The sequence below is a fragment of the Mustela erminea genome, chromosome 5, assembly GCF_009829155.1.
Source record: "Mustela erminea isolate mMusErm1 chromosome 5, mMusErm1.Pri, whole genome shotgun sequence".
Lineage (NCBI taxonomy): Eukaryota > Metazoa > Chordata > Mammalia > Carnivora > Mustelidae > Mustela > Mustela erminea.
Window position 1 is genome coordinate 24403708 of NC_045618.1, and position 24887 is coordinate 24428594.

General features: G+C 34.7%; 1 protein-coding gene across 10 annotated transcripts in view; it reads right to left on the bottom strand.

The window, feature by feature from the left end:
* Positions 1-2213: 2213 nt before the first annotated feature.
* The window catches only part of UBE3A (ubiquitin protein ligase E3A), a 92754-nt gene continuing 70080 nt past the window's right edge, over positions 2214-24887 (bottom strand). For 9 of the 10 annotated variants that reach the window (XM_032342277.1, XM_032342273.1, XM_032342274.1 and 6 more), the window contains 6 exons: positions 22875-23080; positions 22042-22206; positions 20347-20502; positions 20179-20252; positions 4706-4849; positions 2861-3717 (listed from right to left, as the gene is read on the bottom strand). In XM_032342277.1, the coding sequence (XP_032198168.1) occupies positions 3597-3717; positions 4706-4849; positions 20179-20252; positions 20347-20502; positions 22042-22206; positions 22875-23080 (866 nt within the window). In that variant the 3' untranslated portion in view covers positions 2861-3596. Of the gene's footprint in view, positions 3718-4705; positions 4850-20178; positions 20253-20346; positions 20503-22041; positions 22207-22874; positions 23081-24887 lie in introns of all 10 variants that reach the window. The other variant, XM_032342279.1, reaches the window with a different exon arrangement.

Genomic DNA, 24887 nt, shown 5'->3' on the forward strand with positions numbered 1-24887 from the left:
GGTTACAGTCAGGGTGGTTATTTGGGAAGCTACTGAAAGCAACCAGGTGATTCAATGGACCAGAACCTGAAAGGAAGTATGATGAACTGGGGAGACTGGAGGGGAAAGGAATTGATAAAAGCTGTGAGAGCTGAGGGATGAGGGGTTTCAATGACTGGGTTGAAAGTGATCCTTTTAATTAATAGTAGGTAGAGATGCAAGATGAAGCAGTTCTGGTATTAGCTTTGAGGTACCAGAAAAATTATCCTGGGGATAGAGTCTGAGAAAAAAAAAATATAAATTTAAGAATCTTCAGGAGTGGTTGAGGTTGACTAGAAGAGAACTAGACAAGAACTTTAAGTAGAATTATACTATTCATCCAAGATCTGGATGATAAACATTCAACTGAAAAGGACCAGAGTAGCAGCAAAATCAATTCCAAGGTGTTGGCATGGTTAAACAGTTCATACAGGCAGTTGAAAAGGTTGTTTTGTTCAGGAAAGCATTTTCAGCGGCACAGAAATGGATTAGCAGCATTTCTCTAAATGTCTGCTAATGTCTCAGTGAGACATTTTCATCAAAATCTTGCAGTGTTTAACAAATGCCAACCTACTGGATTTGAACAGGGAAGGGGTTAAAGCCTTGGGACTTTCAAGTTGTTAACAGTCTTCCCCAGGAAATTCTTGATAGACTAGTAACAGAGAACACAAGAGGGAGCAAACAGAAGTTTGTTCTTTAATTCTTTGGTTAAAAAATTTTTTAAAAAAATTATATGTATACATATGAGAGAGAGAGAAGGTAAGGGGATCAAGACTACAAATAAAGTAGCCTTAGGAAAACAATTCTTCTTCAGAGACCGTTATGAAATTCTAGAGGGAAAAAAAAAAAAAAAAAGCCAAAAAACCAAAATGGGGCCTGAAATCCCAGCCATTGTGTTCTTAGGGGAACAGGGAGTGGTGTTACTAAGTCACAATGAATGAGTATCAGCAAGTTCAGTTTGAAGCCTCATTTTTAAGGTTTTGTTTGGTTTTTTGGATATTTCTCCCCCTACACAGGTATGCATCCCAAAATAAAGCTAGGAAAGTAGTTGTATTTTATCACACAATTAACCACAACTTGGAATAGTAGTATAGGGTGAGGAAATCCAACTCATTTACTGAAGCTGCCAGGCTCCAGAAAAGTTTGATAGCAGGTTCTATTTTTATGTTGCATGTTTGAAATTTTCTAAAATAATAAAACTGTAAGATAAAGTTTCTACTTCATTTGGAAAGCTAATTATTTTAGTTTATGGTTCATGTTATCCCCACAGTTTCCTGCAGACTGTTGGCTGATTCACAGATAAAATATGTAAGTGTTCAAGCAAAAAAGTACTTTCATAAGAAATTTGGGTAGACAAATTAATTATAGTCAGAAGTTCTGTTTTCCTCTTCCTTGAGATACTGTTCAATGGCATTCTACTAAACAGTAGTGAACAGGAGGCAATGGTAAGAGAAGTGGTAACATGCCCAGGATAATTACTAAGCAAGTAAGAGCGGTTAGTATGGACAACCAATGACTTTTTCTCTTAAATTATTTTCAAGGGTAGGTTTATTTTGAACTGTTTGTTAAAAGTCTATTTGATGTGAATTCTATATCTGATAACCTATACTCAATTACCATTCACAAACTTCATACAGAAAGGTTAATACAATTATAGAACTTCAATACTGTGATAATAGAACTTGAGAACTGAAGAACACACATTTCTTCACGAATTTATTATATAAAATGCCCCCAGAGTATTTGATTTCTCTCCTTCTTTCATTATACACAAGCACATGGATGAGACGCTCTTTAAGATGACTATAGTATCATGAGAGTCCCTTGCATCAAGGTAGTGTACATACCTTAACAGTGTTCTAAAGGCTGGCCCAGAAAACAACAACAAAAAAAGTTACCTTATCACAAGATGAAAGCACTGTTTTCGTTTTCCTCTAAATTATGATGAAAAATGTCACTGTTTTATTCAGCATTATGGTACACAACAGATCTGTCTCAATTACTAAAATAATTAAAATAATCCTGGAAGATATCCTTTCTCCCCTCCCGTGATTTGAAAAGCTGTATTTTTCCTGCCAATTTCAAACAAATCATCAGGTTGATCTAATCTGTCTGTTAAAACAAACATCAAAGAACAAGCTCAGCACATTAGCTGTATAGAGCTTGTAGTAAAAGGATATATCCATATCTCTTAGTTAAAAATACATAATCCTTTTATTTATATTGTAATAAAAGAAATTAACATCACAGACACAGAAGACTAGAAAGGGGAAACTACTTACTTCTGAACGTCCAGTAATTTAAACCTATTTGTACTTTTCCACATGGAAGTAATATTTAACACTTACTTTCTGAAGTATAACTTAATCTTTGGGGATATACAATGTAAATAGGACTTAAAGTAATAGTTCCATTCATTCCAGGTCTGCTTAACGTATGATTAAGTGAAACAAGGCACAATAGCCATCCTTTCCATTATGTTGCAACACTGATCATGTGCCTTGATAAAATGGCTGTAGACAAGATGATGGCAACATGAAGGGAAGACTTTGGATTGTCTATTTAAAATGCAGGTAACAAGTAATTAATAAAAAATTTAAGTGCACTTTCACATGCTTTGCGTTTATAATAAACAACAAACTTCCTAGCTTTCTTGCAACAGGCTTGACTACCATTTCTTTTGGCCAAATGCACTTTTCCCCAGTAAACTTAAAACAACAACAACAATAACAACAACAACAACAACAACAACAACAACAACAAGATAATCCCTGTCCTTTCATATACTAAGAAAGAGGATTGGCTACTGAAACAGTTCATTGCAAGACACATGAAGACGACATACTGTGGCATGAGTTGTTTTTAATTTGTTGTGCTGTTACTAAAGTAAAGTTCTGAGGGCTGCAGTTAAAACATTCCAAGTTCTCCCTTCCATCTTTATTGATTTCAAGATTTTGCACAGAAAACTCTTTGGGGACTAGAACAGCAGCAATTGCATCACACTGTTTTCAAAACTTCAAGTTTCAAAGCAAATTGTTTAAAAAAAGAAAAAAAAAAAACACAGTTCCTGATTTGAGTTAGATACAGGGACGAAAATAGCACATAGTTGAAGGTTACACAGTCTACAAATGGTGGCAATATTTTCCTTGGGAGAGTAGTTTTGTTGGTATATATTTTTTAAATACTCAAAAAGGCTCAACCTCAAGCAGTAATAAACACAAGCAAAAGTGATTTAACCCTTAAAATAAATATTCAGAAAAACCTCTCTGTACATACAAGTGAAAGAATAAGTAACACTTTCACGCAAAAAAAAAAAATAAAATAAAATAAAATAATACTAATAATAAAGGATTTGTTCATATAAGTAGCTGAAATCTGCTGTTCCAGCCCACATATCCCCAATAAAGAAGGGAGGCACAGACATAAGGTGACTACTGTGGTTCACTATCTTACAGCCTTTTTGTACTGGGACATTATCACCACCAAATTCATCCCTCTTGTTATAATTATTAAAATTTAAAATTTTTCTTTTTCTTTTTTTCCATTCTTCTTCTTCTTCTTCTTCTTTTTTTTTTTTTTTACAGCATGCCAAATCCTTTGGCGTAAGTGATGGCCTTCAGCAATCTTTCTTTAAGTTTTTCTTTGCTTGAATATTCCGGCAGTAAAAGGACATTAAAGCAAGTATGAGATGTAGGTAACCTAAACAGAGAGAATAGAAAAATAGGAAAATAAATCATGGAGAATATGCTCAGCACTAAAAAAACCCCTACTTTTAGAGAGTATGTATAGTTGAGAAGGTTTGCAATGCAGGGTACCCATTAATGTAACTCATAAACTTTTTGTTTTTCCTACACAACTACCAAACATCAGTTTGTTTTTATCGTATTATTCAATCCTAATGATATGATGATGATGACTAATGATAATATATTGTATCCACTGAGTCATTATGACATAACACATATTGTTTAACTGTTAGATCTCATTTATCTTCTCAAAATGAAACTATCATTAACCCCACTAAGAGCTGACATCACTGAGAAGTTAATTTACTCTAGGATGAAGATAATACACAAACCTGGCTTTTAAGATTTCAAAGTCTATGTTCTTTAATGCCAATTAGAAATATTCTTGGCAACTATGAGCATGTAAGTGACTTAATAACAAATATACGTAAAGTTACATTAAAGCCATTATGCATCAATAATGTGGAATACTAATAGAAATGCTTCTATATATTTAAACCCTTAAATATGCTACTGTTCATGTAAGATCCTTACTCACAAAAACATTAACTTATACAATGAAGAAAGAACAAGATTATGAAACTTGATTCTAATGTTAAGATTATGAAATCTAGTGCTGAACAATTTTGAGACTCAATTTAACCATTCTTAAACAGATTACATAATACCGCTTTCAATTTTAAAAATTCTGAAAAACTGAATGAATCATATCACTTTGCAAAATTCAAAATCAAGTGAGCCCTTTAATGGCTTTGAACTAGGCCAGTGTTTTAAAAATTACTTCAAACAAAAGCAGCAAAATATTCTCTGAATTACCAGTTCATGTGATTTGGAGAGTTCCACATAAAACTTTTAAAAGTGCTCAGAAGCTCCCGGACAGTTCCCATGTCTGTGACATGGAATTTAAGGTTCTAGGTATACAGTCACAATTTAATAATTACCTTTCTGTGTCTGGGCCGTTTTTGGCTATTATCATCTTTAATTTTCCTAGTCCACCCACAGGTGCTCTGTCTGTACCTGTTGTAAACTGCAAGAAAAGTCTTTTCTGCTCATCTGTAAATGAATGAACGATTTCCCAGAACTCCCTAATGAGAAAAGGTAGAATACTGATTTTAGTTTGGTCTTCATTTATAATTAGTACTAATGTAAGTTTATGACTTATTAAAACTGTATTATGGAGATAACCTGGAAGTTAGTATCAGAAACCCTAAACATTCATTCCTGGTGATCAAGGATCTACAAATTACTGATGCAAATTTATCTTACGGAAACATTTAAAGGCATCGTTCATGGCTACATTATCTAGAACAGTAATAACTGGTAAACTGAAGTGTCCTATAACAGGAAATAATTATGTAAACTATGGTATACTCATAAAATATTATCAGGAATAAGAGACAAAACCCAAAACTCAAATCCTGTAAATCGAAAATACGAGATTGGGGGGAGGGAGGTGATACCAATTAAGGATAAAATAAAAACACATACACATACACACAGACACACATGTAGTAGTAGTAATACAAAGGCACAATTTTTTATTTAAACCAGAACACTTTTGATTTTGTGGGCTGTGGAAGTAGGGATGGGGATAATTCTGGTATTTCTGCTATATGCAATGATTTAGTCCCTGACATTCCTAAAATCTATGTGATAGAAGTCATGTTATTATAATGATGCTTGTTATAGTCACTCTAAAGATAAAATGAAGTTCATTAAGAGCAATCTTGGCATACGTGTATGAATAATGAGGTATCCATAAATTTAACAATATGCACTAATTCTCAGCTCAAAAAATTTCAGGAAAAAAATACATTTTAACATTTATTTGAAAAGCTCTTTCCAGAATCTTGGCAGAGAATGTCACACTTCCTACATGTGTAATTTTAATTCTAGTTTTTTATATCCTTGTATTTCAGTATACAATTTCTATTACTAAAATGTGGGCATTTTTATTGGTATAATGCCAATACTTCTGACAGGGTTAGCAGCTTAATAGACTTCTTGGTTCTCCTTCAATGTCCTCCCACTTCTCTACCCTGATAGTCTAACACCCTCCTCAGTTCCTGCAAACCTCCCATTCACCTGGAGAACACAATAAAGAACTACATCATAACAACAGGAAATTAGACATTGGAACTTGCAGGTGCATTTTCAGGAAGAATTAGAATCATTCCACAGTCTAGATCATTCCTATTGGGTGGCTGACAAGAAGAAAGTCTCCTATGGCCCAGAGCTCTCTGTCAGGGCAGAACAGCTCCCCTGCAAATGGGTAGTCATCGAGTCTTCTTATCAGAGCACTGTAGGAGTGCTCTGAAGCCTAACTGAACCACCCACACCTGAAAAGGCAGATAGAAGGGTACCCTGACCAATCTGTCTATATTATTTATTTATTTATTTGGTTCTCTCTAGAATTTAAAATTAGAATTTAAAATACTGGGGTTACTACCAGTTTAGACAATGAAAACACTTACTGAATGAAATTCTTCTCTTCCTAAAGTGCTATGTTCTGTATTAAAATTCTGAATTAGGAATGCAACTATTTAGAAAACTGAAAATGAAGGAAAAAACTTCTATATTTCTCCCTAAGTGATAGGTTCATGGATCACATCCCATTCACATCTCCTAAAACCTATGCAGATCAAAAAAGGAAATCTGATAAAAAAACACCCATAACCTAAGTTTAGATTAAAACTAAGAAAACAGAAGAGCAAACTCCCAAGTGACATGTAAGCTGGAAGTATGAACACCTGAGCCTAAACTATCACAGTCCTACAAGAGCAATACAGAAGACAGGGGTGTGCAGAATAGTATGGGTTAGACTTCACCCTGGGCAAACCGTCACCTCAAGAGTGAACTGCTAAAGAAAGGTAAGAGCAATGGGGTGGCTAAAAGGGCGGGCCCTGGAAAAGTACCAGGGTAGAAAGGACAGGTAGAATCAAAACCACAGTGAGATACCACCTCACACCAGTCAGAATGGCTAAAATTAACAAGTCAGGAAACGACAGATGTTGGCAAGGAAGCGGAGAAAGGGGAACCCTCCTATACTGCTGGTGGGAATGCAAGCTGGTGCAGCCAATATGGAGAACACTATGGAGGTTCCTCCTTATTGAGGTTCCTCAGTAAGTTGAAAATAGAGCTACCCTACAACTCCGCAATCGCATGATTGGGTATTTACCCTGAAGATACAAATGCACTGATCTGAAGGGGCACGTGCACCCGAATGTTTATAGCAGCAATGTCCATTGCCAAACTATGGAAAGAAACTAGATGTCCATCAACAGAAGAATGGATAAAAAAGAAGTGGTGTGTATAAATATATATACAATGGAATACTATAGGTGTTTTTAAAAAAAAAACACCTGAAACCCTGCCATTTGCAACAACTGGATGGAATTAGAGGGTATTATGCTAAACGAAATAAGTCAATCAGAGAAAAGACAATTATCATATGATATCTCTGATATGAGTAATCTGAGAGACAGGGTGGGGGGGTTGTGGTGGGTAGGGAGGGGAAAAAATGAAACAAGATGGGACCAGGGAGGGAGATAAACCATAACAGACTCTTAATCTCAGGAAATAAACTGAGGGTTGCTAGGGGTGAGGGGGTGAGGGACAGGGTGGCTGGGTTATGGACATTGGGGAGGGTATGAGCTATGCTGAGTGCTGTGAACTGTGTTAAGACTGATGATGATTCACAGACCTGTACCCCTGAAGCAAATAATACATTATATGTTAATTTTTAAAAAAATGACAGATCAGCATGATGCCTGGAAGTGATGGGGAGTACCCTGGGAGGCAGAGGTGTCCCCTGAAAGTAGCTTCTGGCTATAATGGAATGGAAACAGCTAATGAAAGATTCAGGCCTTAAACAAGATGGAGCTGAAGAATCAGAAGGTGCTAGGCCGCATAGCCATATATTAAAGGAACTGTTGTTACCATAGTAACAAAAGAGGGACCCATTCAATCAAGAGACCACTTATGCCACCCAAATTTCTCCCCACTGTACCATGAGATCTACTAATAGCAGGTCCAGGAAAACCTCAACCAATAGAAACAAAATGGGAGAAACAGAATTCCAAAATCCAAATAATTATGAAACAAGTTCAGCAAATAAGCTAAATTGTCAAGCGGAAAAAAGTATACTTGAAAAATTGAGTCATGAAAAATGGAAAATCCCATATTACAACATGAAGAGAAAATGCAATAGCAGATCAAAAAAAACACCATTAATCAGAAATACAAAACTCAGAAATGAACAAATCTGAAAAAGAATGACAATACTCGAATATACTCAAGAAATATGCAAAATAAATTTGGAAACAGAAGGTTAACTTCTATGGTGACCAAAGGAATGACCAAAATTTCTAGTAGGGACATAGAGAACACAAAAACAAGAAAAAATGTATATATCTGGAACACATATCTATGGAATAATCCAGGTATGATTCGCTGTGACATTACTTCTCATAGCAAAATGCTGGAAATAAACACTATGTCCAGGAATATTAATAATCTATACTGCTTTCACACAGTAACAGTAGTCAGCCATACGAAAGAACACAGACGATATCTCTACCTTGACATGGAGCAATTTCCAGGATACACTGAAAATTCCTCCTCTGTCCCCTAGAAAAAGTCTTCATGCACTGACGCTTAATAACAAAGGTAACACGTTGTGCCCTAAACTGACTTTTAAAGACCCTATTCCCCAAGATTTTCTTCTAAAAATGGCTTATTTCAGGCCTAGAGTTAACTCCTAGAGTTAGCTCCAGGTGAGCTAAAAATTTCAAAATGTAAAATGAAGTGATGTTAGAAGCATACCAAGACTAAGCAGTATGAACATCCCTAAGAATAATTACTTTCAAACACGTTCAATATATAAAAATCTAAGAGTTCAAAACAGTATCCAGAAAGAGGCAAAAAACAAAACAAAAAACAAAACCAACTAAACTCCAAACCCAACTGTTACTACTCAAATTATTACAGTAACTCCTTACTCTTAAATATTTAATTACCTTTTATTGTGCCTTTTCAGTAAAACTGTTTTACACAGTAATCAAGTAACAACTACCGATGAGGAAAAAGAACACCAGGTATATATGTAGAATTAACAGAAGCAATTTTTTTTTTCCAAATTACCATTTTGCAAGCCCCAGGGAAACAATGGATTCAGATAAGGATACTAATAGATATGAAAATCAGAAGAAATACAGATTAAGAGGTTTGGGAAAGATGATGGTAGCAGTGACAGTTATTTTGTTCTTGCTTTTCTTTTCAATCTTCCTACTCTCTCCCGTAAAACCAGAGCTAATTGGATGGGAAAATAGAAGACCTATAGATAACACCTTCAAAACTAGGTGACAAGATATCCCCCCACGAATCCTTCCATGTAAATGAATAGAACACACACTGACAGCTGGAATACCTGGTTGGTATCCATGTCAGTGGGTGAGGATGCAAAAGGAAGGCAACTGGGTTTCTTACAGCCCTGGGAGCAAGAGAACCTCAAAACCACCAATCCACTGGAAAGCGAAGGACAATTTGAGAGGACAGCTAAAAGAGAGTTACACAATTAATTTGTAGGCATATGCAGGAGATCATGATACAGTACACAGCAGAAGCTCTGAGCCCTTAAAGCCCTTGAACACCATAATTTCTTTCTGAAACTGAGGAGAAACTGCTGAAAATAAGGTCCAAATTCACCAAATCAAGAATAAAAAGGACAAGAAAAACTCAAATAAATGTACTTTTCTTTTTTCTTAAATCATTTTGCAAAAATACAATGCACAGAGCTGAAGCATGAAAAATCTGCCCTGGCCTATCTCTCCCTCTTCCAAATATGAGAAAACTCATCTCACTTAAAAAGCACACCAGAAAAGATCACAAACACTAAGAGTTACTAGAGAGGAATGATAGGTGTATGTACACATAGGAATGATATCTCTATAGAGAATAAGAGTACACTGACATCTGCCAATAAAAACATGAAAATTGTAAACAAATTTCAAATGAAGCTAAAAATTTTTAAATAACAGTAGTAGAGGACAACAGTTAGTTGTCCTATGAAAGGACAACTAACTTAGAAAAAAATTTCCAACAAAATTTCAGAAAAATTTCAGAATTAATGAAAAAAGATTCTGGAAGGTATGACAGAACTAGGGAATAGCTGGAAATAAAAATAAGTCATGTCAAATTGAGGAAGCAAAAATTAATCTAGAGGAACCACAAGATAAATAAGCACAATGATAATATAACAGAAACAGAAGATAAAAAACTTAAATTGAATCAAGAAAAGAAGCCATGCCTGAGAGTCTTCTTCTCAACCCAGAGACACAGTTGGCAGGGGATTTCTGCCACAAGAGGTGCTGGCCCGGGAAGTGGTCCCCTTCTTGTGGAGCCTCAGAGTCACTCCTAGTCCACAGACACTGAATGGCCGCAAGCACCAGCAAGGGGGATCCTGCTATAATACACATGGAGCCCAGGAAGAGCTTTCCAGCCCTATGGGCTTAATACATGTGCAACTCAGCCTGGGGAAGCTGTTAATTTCACCTCCCTAAAGCAACACCATCATGGACCACAGGGAGCCCTCATGGAATGAGATAAATAAAGCAGAGCAGAACAATGGCACAAAAGCTCTGAAAACTAAATTTGTCACTGGAATTACAACCCGCAAAAAAGTATGCTAGCACCTGCATGCTACACTTGAATAGTATGAACAGGATGACTGCCTGCTAAAGTAAGAAAGTGTAAACAGGACCCAGACACAATGCCCAGGACACAATCCAAAACTACAATACGAAGGAAAGAAAATCAAGTGGTGTCAACACTGGGATGAGTAAAATGTTGGAACTGGGGTGCCTGGGTGGCTCAGCCGGTTAAGCATCTGCCTTCGGCTCAGTTCATGATCTCAGAGTCCTGGGATTAAGACCCCACATGGGGCTCTCTGCTCAGGCAGAGTCGGCTTCTCCCTCTTCCTCTGTGCTCTCTCTCTCAAATAAACAAATAAAATCTGAAAAAAAAATAAGATGCTAGAATTATCTGACAAAGATTCTAATGCAGTCATCACAAAAATGATTCTACAAGTTCTATTGTTTTCACAAATGAAATAGGAAATCCCAAGAAAGAAAGAGAAGTTATAATTAAAAAAAAAAAAAAAGAGCCAAACATAAATTATGGACTTAAAAAACACAGGGTAAGAGAACAATACTGGATGGGATCAGTAATAGAGGATAGAAATATAGAGGATAAAAAACTGAACAAGAGAGAAAACTGGAAAACAAAACAAAACAAAAAAAACAAAAACAAACTAGAATCTCAGGTACCTGCGGAACAATGACAAATGACTAGACACTGGTACCAGAACCACAGAAAGAAAGAAAAGAAAGAGAGTGGACTGAAAAAGTATTTGAAGAAATAATGGCCAAAAACTTTCATGTTGGGCAAAAAACACACCCACAAATTCAAGAAGCTGAACAAACCCCAAATGGCATAAACAAAACTACTCTTCAGCAATACAGGGAAAATAAAGATATCACCAGATAAAGGAAAACTAAAAGAATTTGTCATTACCAGACCTATCTTTTTTAAGAATGACTAAAAGGAGTAATAAAAGATGGGACTCTTAAAGCAAATGGAAAAAAGAATGGAAATAGCAGAAACAGGTATATACGACAGACTACCATTCTCATCAATTTTGTAAATCCTATGTGATGACTGATACAAAAATCACAAAAGCATTAATATTCAAGACAATATTTAAAAGTGGGGAAAGAAATCAAAATGGGGGGGTGCCTGGGCAGCTCAGTTGGTTAAGCAACTGCCTTTGGCTCAGGTCATGTTCCAGAGTCCCGGGATCGAGTCCTGCATCAGGCTACCCGCTCAGTGGGGAGTCTGTGCTCCCTCTGACCCTCTCCCCTCTCATGTTTGCTCACTCTCAAATAAATAAATAAAATCTGGGGCGCCTGGATGCTCAGTGGGCTAAAGCCTCTGCCTTCAGCTGAGGTCATAATCCCAGGGTCCTGGGATAGAGCCCCGCCATCGGGCTCTCTGCTCAGCGAGGAGCCTGCTTCCCCCCCTCTCTCTGCCTACTTATGATCTCTGTCAAATAAATACATAAAATCTTAAAACATAAATAAAACCCTTAAAACACAAAAAAGAGAAAAAAAAAGAAATCTAAATGGAAGCAAGGTTTCCATACTTCACTGGAAGAGGTGTTGATCCACTCTCACATACGTACAGAACAACCAGGAAGAATACTATACTGAACAATACAACCCAAAAAACACTAAAAATAAATCAAAGTGTGTCCAAAAAAAAAAAAATGTATGAGTAATTAAATAACCCATGGAAGGCAAAAAGACAGAAACAAGCAATCATAAAGAGAGAAACAGAAAATATAAAGTGGTAGACATAAACCCTAACCTATCAATAATTACCTTAAATATGAACTGTCTAAATATATTAATCATAAGGCAAAATGACAAAGTGGATGATTAAAAAAAAAAAAAAAGAACCATAAACTGTTTCTAAATTCATTTCAAATTCAGCAACAGTTTGGTTGAAAGTAAAACAGAAAAAGATACCAGGCAAACATTAAAACAAAACAGAACAAGAATGGTGTATTCATATTAGATTCAGAGCAAAGAAAATTACAAATCCTAAGGAGGGACCTTACATAATAATAAAAAGACATAATGACTCCAAATGGGTACGTACAAAAAAGAAAAAAAGACAAAGAAAAAAAAGGTAATACTAAAGGACAGAGCCTCAAAATACATGAAGCAAAACCTGACAGAGATAAAAGGAGGAGGAGATAAATATCAGGAGAGACCTACAGAAATATGCTCAGCTGATTTTTTACATATATGAAAAAGTAATTTATTAGAGGAAAGATAAAAGTAGTGTATCTAGACTATGCAAAGAACTCTCAAATTCAACAGTAAAAAACAATCAAGTGCACTCTTGCCATTTATCAGAGAAATGAAAACTTGTGTTTACCTAAAAAACCGCACGATTATTCATAGCAATTTTATTCATAATAGCTCCAAACTAGAACAACCATGAAGTCTTTAATAGGCAAATAATTAAAAAGACTGATGAATCCATATCAAGGAATAAATACTACTCATCAATAAACAGAAACAAACTATTGATTTGTGGAAAAAAAATGTGGGTAACTGTCAAGGCTGATTCAAAAAAGCCAATCCCAAAAGGTGACATATTATTATATGTGATTCACTTTATACAACATCCTTGAAATTACAAAATTAAAGAAATACAGGAAAGATGGATGGTTATCAGGGATAAGGGAATAGAGTGGGGTTAGGGATAGGGTAAAGGTATAGATATATAGGTGTGACTGCCTATAAAAGAGCAACAAGAGGAAGAATTCTTATAGTGATTGAATTCTTATAGTGATTGAATATAGTGATTGACTGCATCCTACTTGATACTGTACTAATATTTTATAAAAATTTGCCACTGAGAGAAAAATGGTTACAACTGTATGCCAATCTATAATTATTTCCACAATAAAAAGTTTAATTTAAAGAAAGTGTTAATTAACTCATCTGTTAATTAACAGATGAGTAGATTTTGGAGGAAAAAGATCAGCAGAGACAGAGAGGCACATCACATAATTATAAAGGATCAACTCACCAAAAAGACATACTGAGGCTCAAAGTGTATGTACCAATCAAAACATTTTCAAAATAAAGTAGGGCGCCTGGGTGGCTCAGTGGGTTAAGCCGCTGCCTTCGGCTCAGGTCATGATCTCAGGGTCCTGGGATCGAGTCCCGCATCGGGCTCTCTGCTCAGCAGGGAGCCTGCTTCCTCCTCTCTCTCTCTGCCTCTCTGCCTACTTGTGATCTCTCTCTGTCAAATAAATAAATAAAATCTTTAAAAAAAAAAATAAAAAAAAATAAAGTAAAAACTGATAGAGCTGAAAGGAGGAATGGACACATCCACCTTATGGAGGACTCAACACCCCTCTCTCTGAGCAACTCATAGAAATACAAATCAGTCATCTGCAAAGTCATCAACAACCAGAACCTAAATCAACATTTATAGAACATTCCACCCACCAACACAGAATACACAAATTCAAAAGTATTAGAGGAGTCAGGAAGAGTTAAGTTCTCTGATTATAAAGAGTCAAACCAGAAATCGGGAACAGAGAGGAGGAAGACAGCCAAAAACCCTCGAAATTCAACAATATTTTTGTTTAAATTACAAAGAGAAAGTCTCAAAATAAATCTTAAAAAATACATACATGAAAAAAATGAAAATGAAACATATAAAAATATGGGATATAGCTAAAGCAAGGATGAGAATAATATTTAAAGCACTAAATAAACGGTTACATTAGGAAAAAGGAAAGGTCTCAAATCAATCAATTTCTATCCTCAGTAACCTAGACTAAGAAGAGCAAATAAACCAATGTAAGGAAGTAACCAATAAAGAGCAGAAATCAATGAAATTAAAAACAGGAAAAGAACAGAGAAATAAAAAGCTGGCTTTTCAATATAATCAGTAATTTCAACAAACCTCTCAAACAAGACTAACAAGTTTAAAAAAGGGAAAAAAACTCCACAAATTACCACTATGAGGAATAAAGAAGGGTATGATAGTTCAGATCTGCAGACATCAAACAGATAAAAATGGAATATTATGAACTCTGCACACATAAATTTGACTACCTTAATAAAGTGGATCAACTCCTTGAACAACACAAATTGCTACCGCCCACCAAAGATAATTTTAATAATCTTATAAACACTGAAAAGGTTGAATTTGAAACTAATATCCTCCACAAAAAGTAAATTCTAGGCCCAGATGATTTCCTGGGAGAACTCCACGAAACAATTAAGAAATAATTTGTACCGGAGTGCCTGGGCAGCTCAGTGGTTTTAGCCTCTGCCTTCAACTCAGGTCATAATCTCAGGGTCCTAGGATCGAGCCCCACATCAGGCTCTCTGCTCAGCAGGGAGCCTGCTTCCCCCTCTCTCTCTCTGCCTGCCTTCTCTGCCTACTTGTGATCTGTCAAATAAATAAATAAAATCTTAAAAAAGCTCTCCTGGAAAACAGAACACTTCCTAATTCTTTATGAGGCCAGAATTAACCTTGATGTTAAAACCAGACCAAGACAACATTAAAAAAAGACAAACTACAGACCAGTATCTTTTCATCAACTCACAAAAATCATTAACCAATTACCAAGTCAAATTTGACAATGAACTAAATGGAAATGACTCAGATATGTAACACCGGTTCAATAATGGAAAATCCATTAATGCAATGTGCCATATCAAACAGAGGATAAAGAAAAATCATGCGGGGCGCCTGGGTGGCTCAGCGGGTTAAGCCCCTGCCTTCAGCTCAGGTCATGAACTCAGAGTCCTGGAATCCAGCCCCGCATCGGGCTCTCTGCTCAGCAGGGAGCCTGCTTCCTCCTCTCTCTCTGCCTGCCTCTCTGCCTGCTTGTGATCTCTCTCAAATAAATAAGTAAAATCTTTAAAAAAAAAAAAAAGAAAAAGAAAAATCATGCTTGTGTCAATAGATGCAGAAAAAGCATCTGACAAAAACTAAAAAGCCTATTCACAATAAAACTTAACAAACAAGGTATATAGGGGAACCTCCTTGAATCTGTAGAGAGAGCACTAACTACACTAATGTCAAGCTTAATAAAGATAAATGCTTTCTCCTAAATTCGGAAACAAGTCAAGGCTTTTGCTTTTACTACTCTTATTTAGCACAGTGGTAAAAGTTCTAGCCAGCATAAGAAGGCAGGAAAAAAGAAATAAATAAAAGGCATACAAATTTAAAAAGAAGCATAACTATCCTTATTTACAGAATACATGACTGTCTATACAGAAAACTCCAAGATGTCTCAAAAAACAAAACAAAACAAAAAACCTTTTAAAGGGGAGTTCAGCAAGGCCAAAAGATAAATGGTCAACATATTATAAAACAAAACAAAACACACATTTCTATATACTAACAACACGTGGAAACCAACATTAAAAATACAAGCCATTAAAATAAAATAAAAATACAATACCATTTACAATCACCACAAAGGATATCACATACTTAGGTATAAATCAAACAAAACATCTACAGAATCTATGTGCTGAAAATTACAATGCTGAAGAAAGGAATTTTAAAAAGACCTAAATAAATGGGGAGCTATACTATATTCACAGATTGGAAGAATCAACATAATAAAAATGTTAATTCTCCCCAATTTGATCTTAGTGTAATTCCTATCAAAATTCTATCAAGATTTTCTGTAGGCATAGACAAAGTGAATACGAAATTTATATGTTAAAGCAAAGAGTAGCTAAAATATGGAAAAGGCAAGAAATCTTTCATTTAAAACAGGAATAAGCATTCTATCTGATGTTAATGCTTACCATTTACCTGTACTGACAGTGCAGTACTGGCAGAGGGATGAATAGGCACACACATGAGGGGAAGACCACAGGGATTTCAGAAAAAGATTCACACAAACATTATAAACTGATTTTTGACAAAGATGCAAAAATAATTCAGTAAAGGAAGGACAGCCTTTTCAACAAATTATATGGCAACAAGTGGACATTCATAGGCAAAAAAGTGAATCTTGACTTGAATTTTATATATTATATAAAAATCAACTCAAAATAGACCAAGACTTCAATATAAAATGTAAAACTATAAAATTTTTAGGAAAAGAGAGAGAAGGGGGGGGAGAGAGAGAAAGAGAGAGAGAGAATATGTATCTTCAGGACCTGAGGCTGGCTCAGAGTTTTATATCTGACTTTACCAAAAACATGATCCACAAAAAGAAAAATCAAAGCTCAACAAAATTAAAAATTTCTGCCATGCAAAAGATTCTGTTAAGATGGAAAGATTAGCCACGAGAGTAGGAGAATGTATTTGCAAACCACCCACCTCAAAAAGGACTAGAATATATGGAATATATGAAGAACTCAAAGTTCAACAATTAAATAAAAAACAGTTCACCAAAAACAATATACCGATGGCAAGTAAGTACACAAAAAGATACTCCTCATCGCTGACATCAAGCATAATTCAAATTACCACACAATAAGACATTACAACATACCTAGCAGAATGGATAAAGCTAACAATTTTGACACAACCAAATGCTAGCAATGATATGGAGAAATTGAATCACTCGTATATTCCCCAGGGAAATGTAAAATGGTGCAGCAACTCTGGAAAACAGTTCAGCAGTTTCTTAAAAAACTAAACATGTACTTATCATATGACCTAGGATTGCACTCCTGAGCGTGTTTGTACCAGAGAAATGAAAACAGTTTCTCACAAAAATCTCTGCTTAAATGTTTAGTAGCTTTATTTCTAACAGCCAAATACTGACAACATCCAATTCACCTTTAACAGCTGAAAGGTTAAACTGAATATGGTCCATCTATGTCACAAAATACTATGCAGCAAAAAAAGGAATGAGCTGTTGATACATGTAACAAAGTTGATGGATCTCAAGACAATCATGCTGGAGGAATATGAGCTCACCTAAAAAAAAGGATAGCAAAAGGAACCCTTCTGGTGATGAAAGAGTTGTACACAATCATTATAATACCAGTTATGCAAATCTATGTAATATGATGGAAATACACAGAAACACAAATACATAGAAATAAGTTCGTGAAAAACTGATGAAATCTGACTATGGTCTATAGAGTGAACCAGTACCAATTTTCTGAATTTGATACTGTGCTACAGTAAAGCAAAAATGTTACCATTGTGGGAAAGTGGATGGAGGGTACAGGGTACCAACCCGTACTTTATTGTACTTTATTGTTTTTTTCTAAGATTTTATTTATTTGACAGAGAGAGAGAGGTGGTCAGGCACAGAGGGAGAGGGGGAAGCAGGCTCCCTGCCAAGCAGAGAGCCCAATGTGGGGCTTGATCCCAGGACTCTGGGATCATGACCTGAGCCGAAGGCAAACACTTAACCGACTGAGCCACCTAGGTGCCCCTCCAACCTGTATTATAAAAGAAAAATGCAACAAATCTATAGCTTTTTCAAAATAAAATTCTTAAAAAAACCCAAAAAACAAAATATCTTCCAACAAAGAAATGTCCAGGCCCAGATAGTGTCATTGGTGAATTTGAGCAAATATTTAAGAAAAAAAATACCAATCTTATACAAGTATTTCTGAGAATGAGGAACAGTACTCCTTTCAACTCATTACGTAAGGGTAGCAAAAACCTGATGTGTATTTTAAAAAAAAAAAAAAAAGGAAATTATAGGTCAATATTCCTCATGAATACAGACCAAAAAACCTTAACAAAATCTTAGTAAAATAAACAGAGCAACATATTTGTAAACTAAAAGGCCAAAGCTATGTTAGGCTTATCTAGAAATAAAAGGCTGATGCAGTACTGAAAAATAAAATGAAATTAAATCGCATTAACTGTGAAGTGACGATAATCAAATGTGAATTTGACCAAGCCTTTTAAACAGAAACTATCAACTAAAAAGAAACGTAGTCCCTGCCTCTCACCCAAAAACACTAATCCAAAAACACTAAGGAAGACCACTGAAAAAGATACTTCTAAGTCTCTCAGTAGTCAAATGAAATCAGGGAGAGCTTTATCAGCAACTGGAAAACATATACACAAAAACTTGCTTGAGAGTCAACATTTTCACACTTTTATTAATGCTAGACTTTTAAATGTTCACATTTTACATATAGTTACTTTTTTTTTTTTTTAAGATTTTATTTATTTATTATTTGTCAGAGAGAGAGCGAGCGAGAGTGAGCACAGGCAGACAGAGTGGAAGGCAGAGTCAGAGGGTGAAGCAGGCTCCCTGCGGAGCAAGGATCCCGATGTGGGACTCGATCCCAGGACGCTGGGACCATGACCCGAGCCGAAGGCAGCTGCTTAACCAAGTGAGCCACCCAGGCGTCCCATATAGTTACTTTTTGAATAATTCATTTTCATTAACCTTATTTGTGGTAAGTTGTACTAGAATTTTATTTTTAATATTAAAAACTAAAATATTTCTATTGGTATTTTATATTACACCAATGTTATACTACTAATTTTTAGTTGAAATGTATTAAATAGTTTCAAAGTTTTTTTTATTCATTTCACTTCAATGAATCCTGAATAATTTAAATGAAATAAATACCAACCAAGATACCGATATTGCCAATTTTTTCCTCGTATTATAATAACTATTCCAAGTCTTCAACTTCCTACTAGTTGTAGATCCTATTTAATGAATTAATATTTTCATATATATGTTGACAAAATAAGTTTGAATTTTGTTTAAAAAGATTTTTAGAATACCATTAAATGGTGAATGATCTGGAAGCCACTAAAACTCTTTTCACTTGCTTTTCAAATCACACTTAACATGTGATTTTAAGAAACGTTATCAAGTAAGAATTACATTATTATAAGCTAGAAATAAAATTACCTTCATTCAAATATCTAACTTCAAATAAAATTACCTTCTAGAAATAAAAAAACCTTCAGAGACAACCTCCAGGAACTGAACGTTTGCATTTCTTCCACCTTATCCCACTAGGGGGCATCAAAAAAGCATCTTTGTCCCCTTTTACCAATCTCTACAAGGCAGGAAGAAACCTATGTCTTTTAAGACTGAATTGTGTAGTACAGAAAAGGAGATAGTACAGTAGGAAGGGCATTTGAAAGCAGAAAAGATAGGGAATCTCAGGGCGCCTGGGTGGCTCAGTGGGTTAAGCCGCTGCTTTTGGCTCAGGTCATGATCTCAGGGTCCTGGGATCGAGTCCCGCATCGGGCTCTCTGCTTGGCGGGGAGCCTGCTTCCTCCTCTCTCTCTCTCTGCCTGCCTCTCTGCATACTTGTGATCTCTCAATAAATAAATAAAATCTTTAAAAAAAAAAAAAAAGATAGGGAATCTCTCCCTCTTGCTGAGAAAATCTGAGGCTCAGTTTCTTCAGGGGTAAAATACATATTAACATGTATGTTGGCACGTGATTATAACGATTAAGTACAGTAACATTTCACACAAAAAATGTTTCATATAGGGTGGAGAATAACAGCTCACAAACACAGAATTCAAAAGAAAGGAGAAATATTCAGAGATGGTAGCTCTATTTTCTCATTTTCTAACCAGCAGTAAGCACATGTTAATCAGAATCACTAGGAATATTAGATAATCTCTATCCCAAATGCAGAAGAAAACATATGACTTACATAAAACACTTCATTCGATAAATAAACCATACACTGGTGATTGTATTACAAATACATTCCTAATATTACAGATTGAGAATTCGTGAGTTTGCTTACTTGGTAAGTAATACCTAGAGAGATGAAATTCTAATGCATTAACTACACACCCCATTGACAAGTTAAATCTTTCTTTTAAGAATTAAGCACCTCACCTAATCAGAACAGAGTCCCTAGTATAGCCACCGTCATATTCCGTAGTTTCTTCTAGTGCTTGGAAATCTAGATTCTGAAAATTCAAGAAAATATGTCTTAATATATATACCATACCATTATAAACAATAAATCAATTGGATATTTTTGCAGACACTTTGCTTTCTTACCCGGCTTCCACATATAAGCAATTCAATTTCCTCTGGTCTGAATAAATACTTTAAGGGAGACTCATTGGTCACCATATGAAAACCTCTCCGAAAGGCTTTGAATTGTTTTTCTACTGATTTATTGAGAATGTAGTCAGAATAGAGATTGACAAATTCCTGCAGAAAACATTAACCACAAGAACTTCTTATAATATGCTATACAAATAAAACACAACAAGAACTGGGCTGCATATCCTTTTGTTTTTATTTTCCCGAAGAACAATAATCAAGAATATTTTTAAAGATTCAAACCTTACACATAACAAAGGAAAACACAGGTATAACTAAGAGATATTGTGGATCTGATTTCGGTCCACTGCAATGAAGTGAGTATTGCAATAAAGTAAGTCAAATGAATTTTTTGGCTTCCCAGTGCATATAAAAGTTATGATTATGTTATACTGTAGTTTATTAAGTTTATAATACAGAATATCTTAAAAAATGTACATTCCTTAATTTTAAAAATACATTGCAAAAAATGCTAAGCATCATTTGAGGTTTGAGTCATAATCACTGAGCACAGATCATAACAAATATAACAATGATGAAAAAGTTTGAAAAGTCTGAATTACCCAAGTGTGACACAGAGACTCAGAGTGAGCAAATGCTGTTTGAAAATGGTGCTGACAGACTTGCTCAAGACAGGGTTGCCATAAACCTTCTAATTTATGGGGAAAAAAAAAAGCAACATCTGCAAAGTGCAATAAAGTACAATAAAACAAGGTATGCCTGCAACTTTAACAATTTCACAGCTCTCTGCAATAGCCAATACTGAACTATAAAAAGGCCATGTACATAAACTAAATATACATATAAGTTTCAATTTTGATATTATATTAAGCAAGACTGAATATAAAAGCTGGACCTCAATACAATTTTGAAATCCCTCAACCAGGTGTGCAAACACAGAGACATTTAAATCATATACATCTATTTATAAAAGCTAACAATGCAATGTACCTGATTTGAGCAAACCAGGAAGCCTCATGCTGTCTATGCTACAATATTTGAGAAGGGGCCTACTGTATCCAGTTCAGCAAAAATGCTGGTGTTTTACTTGCTACATAAGCTACTGTATCAAATCATAAAAAGTAAATGCACTTTGTATCCTAACTTGGAGAATATTTTATCAAAAAATTATGTTGTTATAAACAATTTTTTAAAGGCTTACTATTTATTATCTTAATTTTCCTGTCATGTCCTGGATTATTCCCAATTTCCGAATGGATACAAAAAACCTATCTGATTCAACACTTTTCACTAGCATATTTAAGTCACATATATATGTGTATAAACTGAAGATAATCATCACTTGTTGGGAGAGAAGGATCTTAATCATGATGTCCCTGTTCCCTCTCCCATGTGAAGTCTAGTATCAGAAATACACTATTTCTTGCTTTTTTTTATAGCCATACTATTTCATTCACTATCTCCTACTCCTGTCCTCTCTCTTAGAAAGGGCTTTAGTGCCCAACTACAGGCTCTCATACCAGCTTATATTCCAGATTTAGGAAATGAGCTATTTCATTTACAGGAATTTGATTACTTGATTTCTGGAGTTTTTGTATGAAGTATTTGCTACTTCTTTAGAAATTACTGTTTAAAACTCTGTTAATAAAGAGACAAAGACAATGATGGTATTAAAACACTTATTACCTTCCTGTTTTCATTCGTAATTGGAATTTTATCACCATTTTCCTTTAGATCATACATCATGGGATTACCAAAGAGGTCTGTCTGAGATATCTGGAAAGTGATCATCATGTCATCTTCCACATTTCCTTCATATTCCAATAAATCTTTTAAACTCTGATATAGGACCTAACAACCAGAAATGAAAAATTAGGGTTACCACAGTACTATAAAATAATTTGTATCCTTCTTCTAGGGAAGAAAAAAATAAATAAATAAAAACAAAAAACCTGACAGTTAGAACTAAAGCATAGAAAGCATTTTCTCTGTCGCCAAATGTTTACGATACAGAAAGACTGACAGACACTGATCTAATTCTCTGCTGAGAAAACCTGAGCATCAATTTAGCAATGGATTTTACACTGTACTCTATGAGAGAACCTCAGAGGTTTCTCACAGTGAGGGAGGGGGTAGGGACAGAAACAGATGTACTAACTGTAGCCACCAAACCCCCTCTCCAGAGCAGCTCTGATTTCACCTGGAAATCTCATGTGGCTTCATTAAAAAACAAAAAACAAAAAACAAAAAAGACCTAAAACCCCAAATCCTAAATGACATGTTAGAAAAAAACTCGTTCCTACAGAATCAATCCTACAAAACTTGCCTGCTGACAGTTATATTTCCCCTTTGAGTTTTTAAGTGTTCATGGTACTTCAACAGATTAAAATGACTTTATCTCACTAGGTATAAATATTAATAAAAATGATTTCAAATGAAAACTAATTTTTTTACATAAATTAAACTTCAGTTTTGCTTTTAATAAAATCTGAACATAAAATAAAAAATTACAGACTTACAGGGTGAGAATCTCCTAGGTCACGAAAAGTTCCTTTTTTCCCCATTAGCTTCCTGTAGACAACCATGGGAAAATGTACATCCAGTATACAGTTATTGTAAATAGCCAGACCCAGCACTATGCCAATCAGAGTGAACTGACCCTCAGTTTCAAAAGAGGATGGATTAAACCAAAATAATTTTGTAGATTCATCATATGTGAACATACCTATAAAAAATTATTTTAAAAAATACATTACTTTTATATTTTATTAAGGACCGATGAATACAAATATAAATATAAAATAATTACACAAACTTATATGTAGTAAGTGTACAAAGTTTTTTTCTCTATTACATTAACACTTGAGAGACCAAAGCTCATACATGATTGTTATAAATTGTGGCAAATGGTAGTATGTCATTTTAAGAAGCCATGGAAACAAAACAGTAAGAAATTCTGGCTGCATTTTCCAAGAAGGTAGGGAAAATGTTCCTTAAAGTTCTCTAATTGTTTACTAATAGACTACTAATTGTCTACTAATACAAACAATAACTTAATTTGTATTGATATTTTATCCACTGAATAGTTGAAAATAAATGTAAAACCAAAAGAAAAAAAAAAGCTTTATTAAAACATATTTAATCTACATGTGCTGATTTCAAAATATAGTTTTGAATTTCATCCAAGAAAAGTTTTTGTTTTTTGAAAAGTGCAATGATCCCATGAGGTTTTTTTTAGCACCTTTCAAACAAAGTCAGATGAAGCCACGACATAAGCTTAACTAAGTTTGATGATCTTAGATTATATCCAAAACCCAAAGCTATTTAATACACATTGTGAGCCAATAAATAAAACAAAAGTAGTTTGTATTCATAGTCTTATTTCAATTTTACATGGTCTTCATGATTCAAAACCCAAGCTTAGAAATCTTTTTGTATCATTCATTTTAAAAACTAGGAATGTTTGGTTTTACCTATGTGAATACCATTACTAAAGCAGAATTATCTTCTTCCCTTTAGACAAAGAGTATCTAAGGAAAAGGTTACATGGTATTTTATGAATTTATGACTTTTCTCACTTTGCTAAAATGTTTTTCAATTGCTACTGTGCAACTGAATGAAAATATCTTAAGAATTAGGTCTGAGGGGCGCCTACATGGCTCAGTCCATTAAGAGACTGCCTTAGGCTCAGGTCATGATCCCAGAGTCCTGGGATCAAGCCCCACACTGGGTTCTCTGCTCGGCAGGGAGCTTGCTTCCCCCTCTCACACTCCCCTTGCTTGTACTTCCTTGCTCTCCGTTTCTCTGTCAAATAAAATCTTAAGAAATTAAAAAAAAAAAACAAAAAAACAAAAAAACAAAAACTTAGTTCTGAAAAAAGGGGCAACGTCCAAAAGCACAAACTTGAGAAATCAGTATGACATATAAATACATTCATTTATGAGATTTTTAAAAGCTTTAAAAGTGTTTTTTTATTTTTATATTTAGTTTAAGTTCAATACAAAAGGAACTGTAAAATGTTCCCTGGATCATCAAAGTATAAAGTAAGCTAGGACATATTTTTAATGACATTAATATTCACGAAATAAAAGTGAAAATTATCCAATTCTCACCTGAATTTCAGTTTAGATCCAAACTTTATCAAGAACAGTAAAAAATAATTACAATTAATAAATAAATTTGATGAAATATCACAAACGTATGTCCTTGGTCTCAAGAGCAATAAACTACAAATGAATCAGAATATAAATTACAGAGGCCATTACTCTCATCTGTGTTATGAAAGATTATAATTTTAAGGTTCAAAGTGATTCCATCTTGGGCACATTTTTGCCAGTCCCTGGAAGAAATGCACCATAAAAAGTGGCTCTTCTAAAATATTCATTTCTTATAGTTTTAACTACTATCATTTCAATTACCTTACTATCAAGTGGAACTATTAAATATTATGTTTTTCTCTTGAAAGTATTTCTGCATATAATGTTAGTATGCTTTACAGCTGATGTTTAACAAGTCGAGACACAAAGGAACCC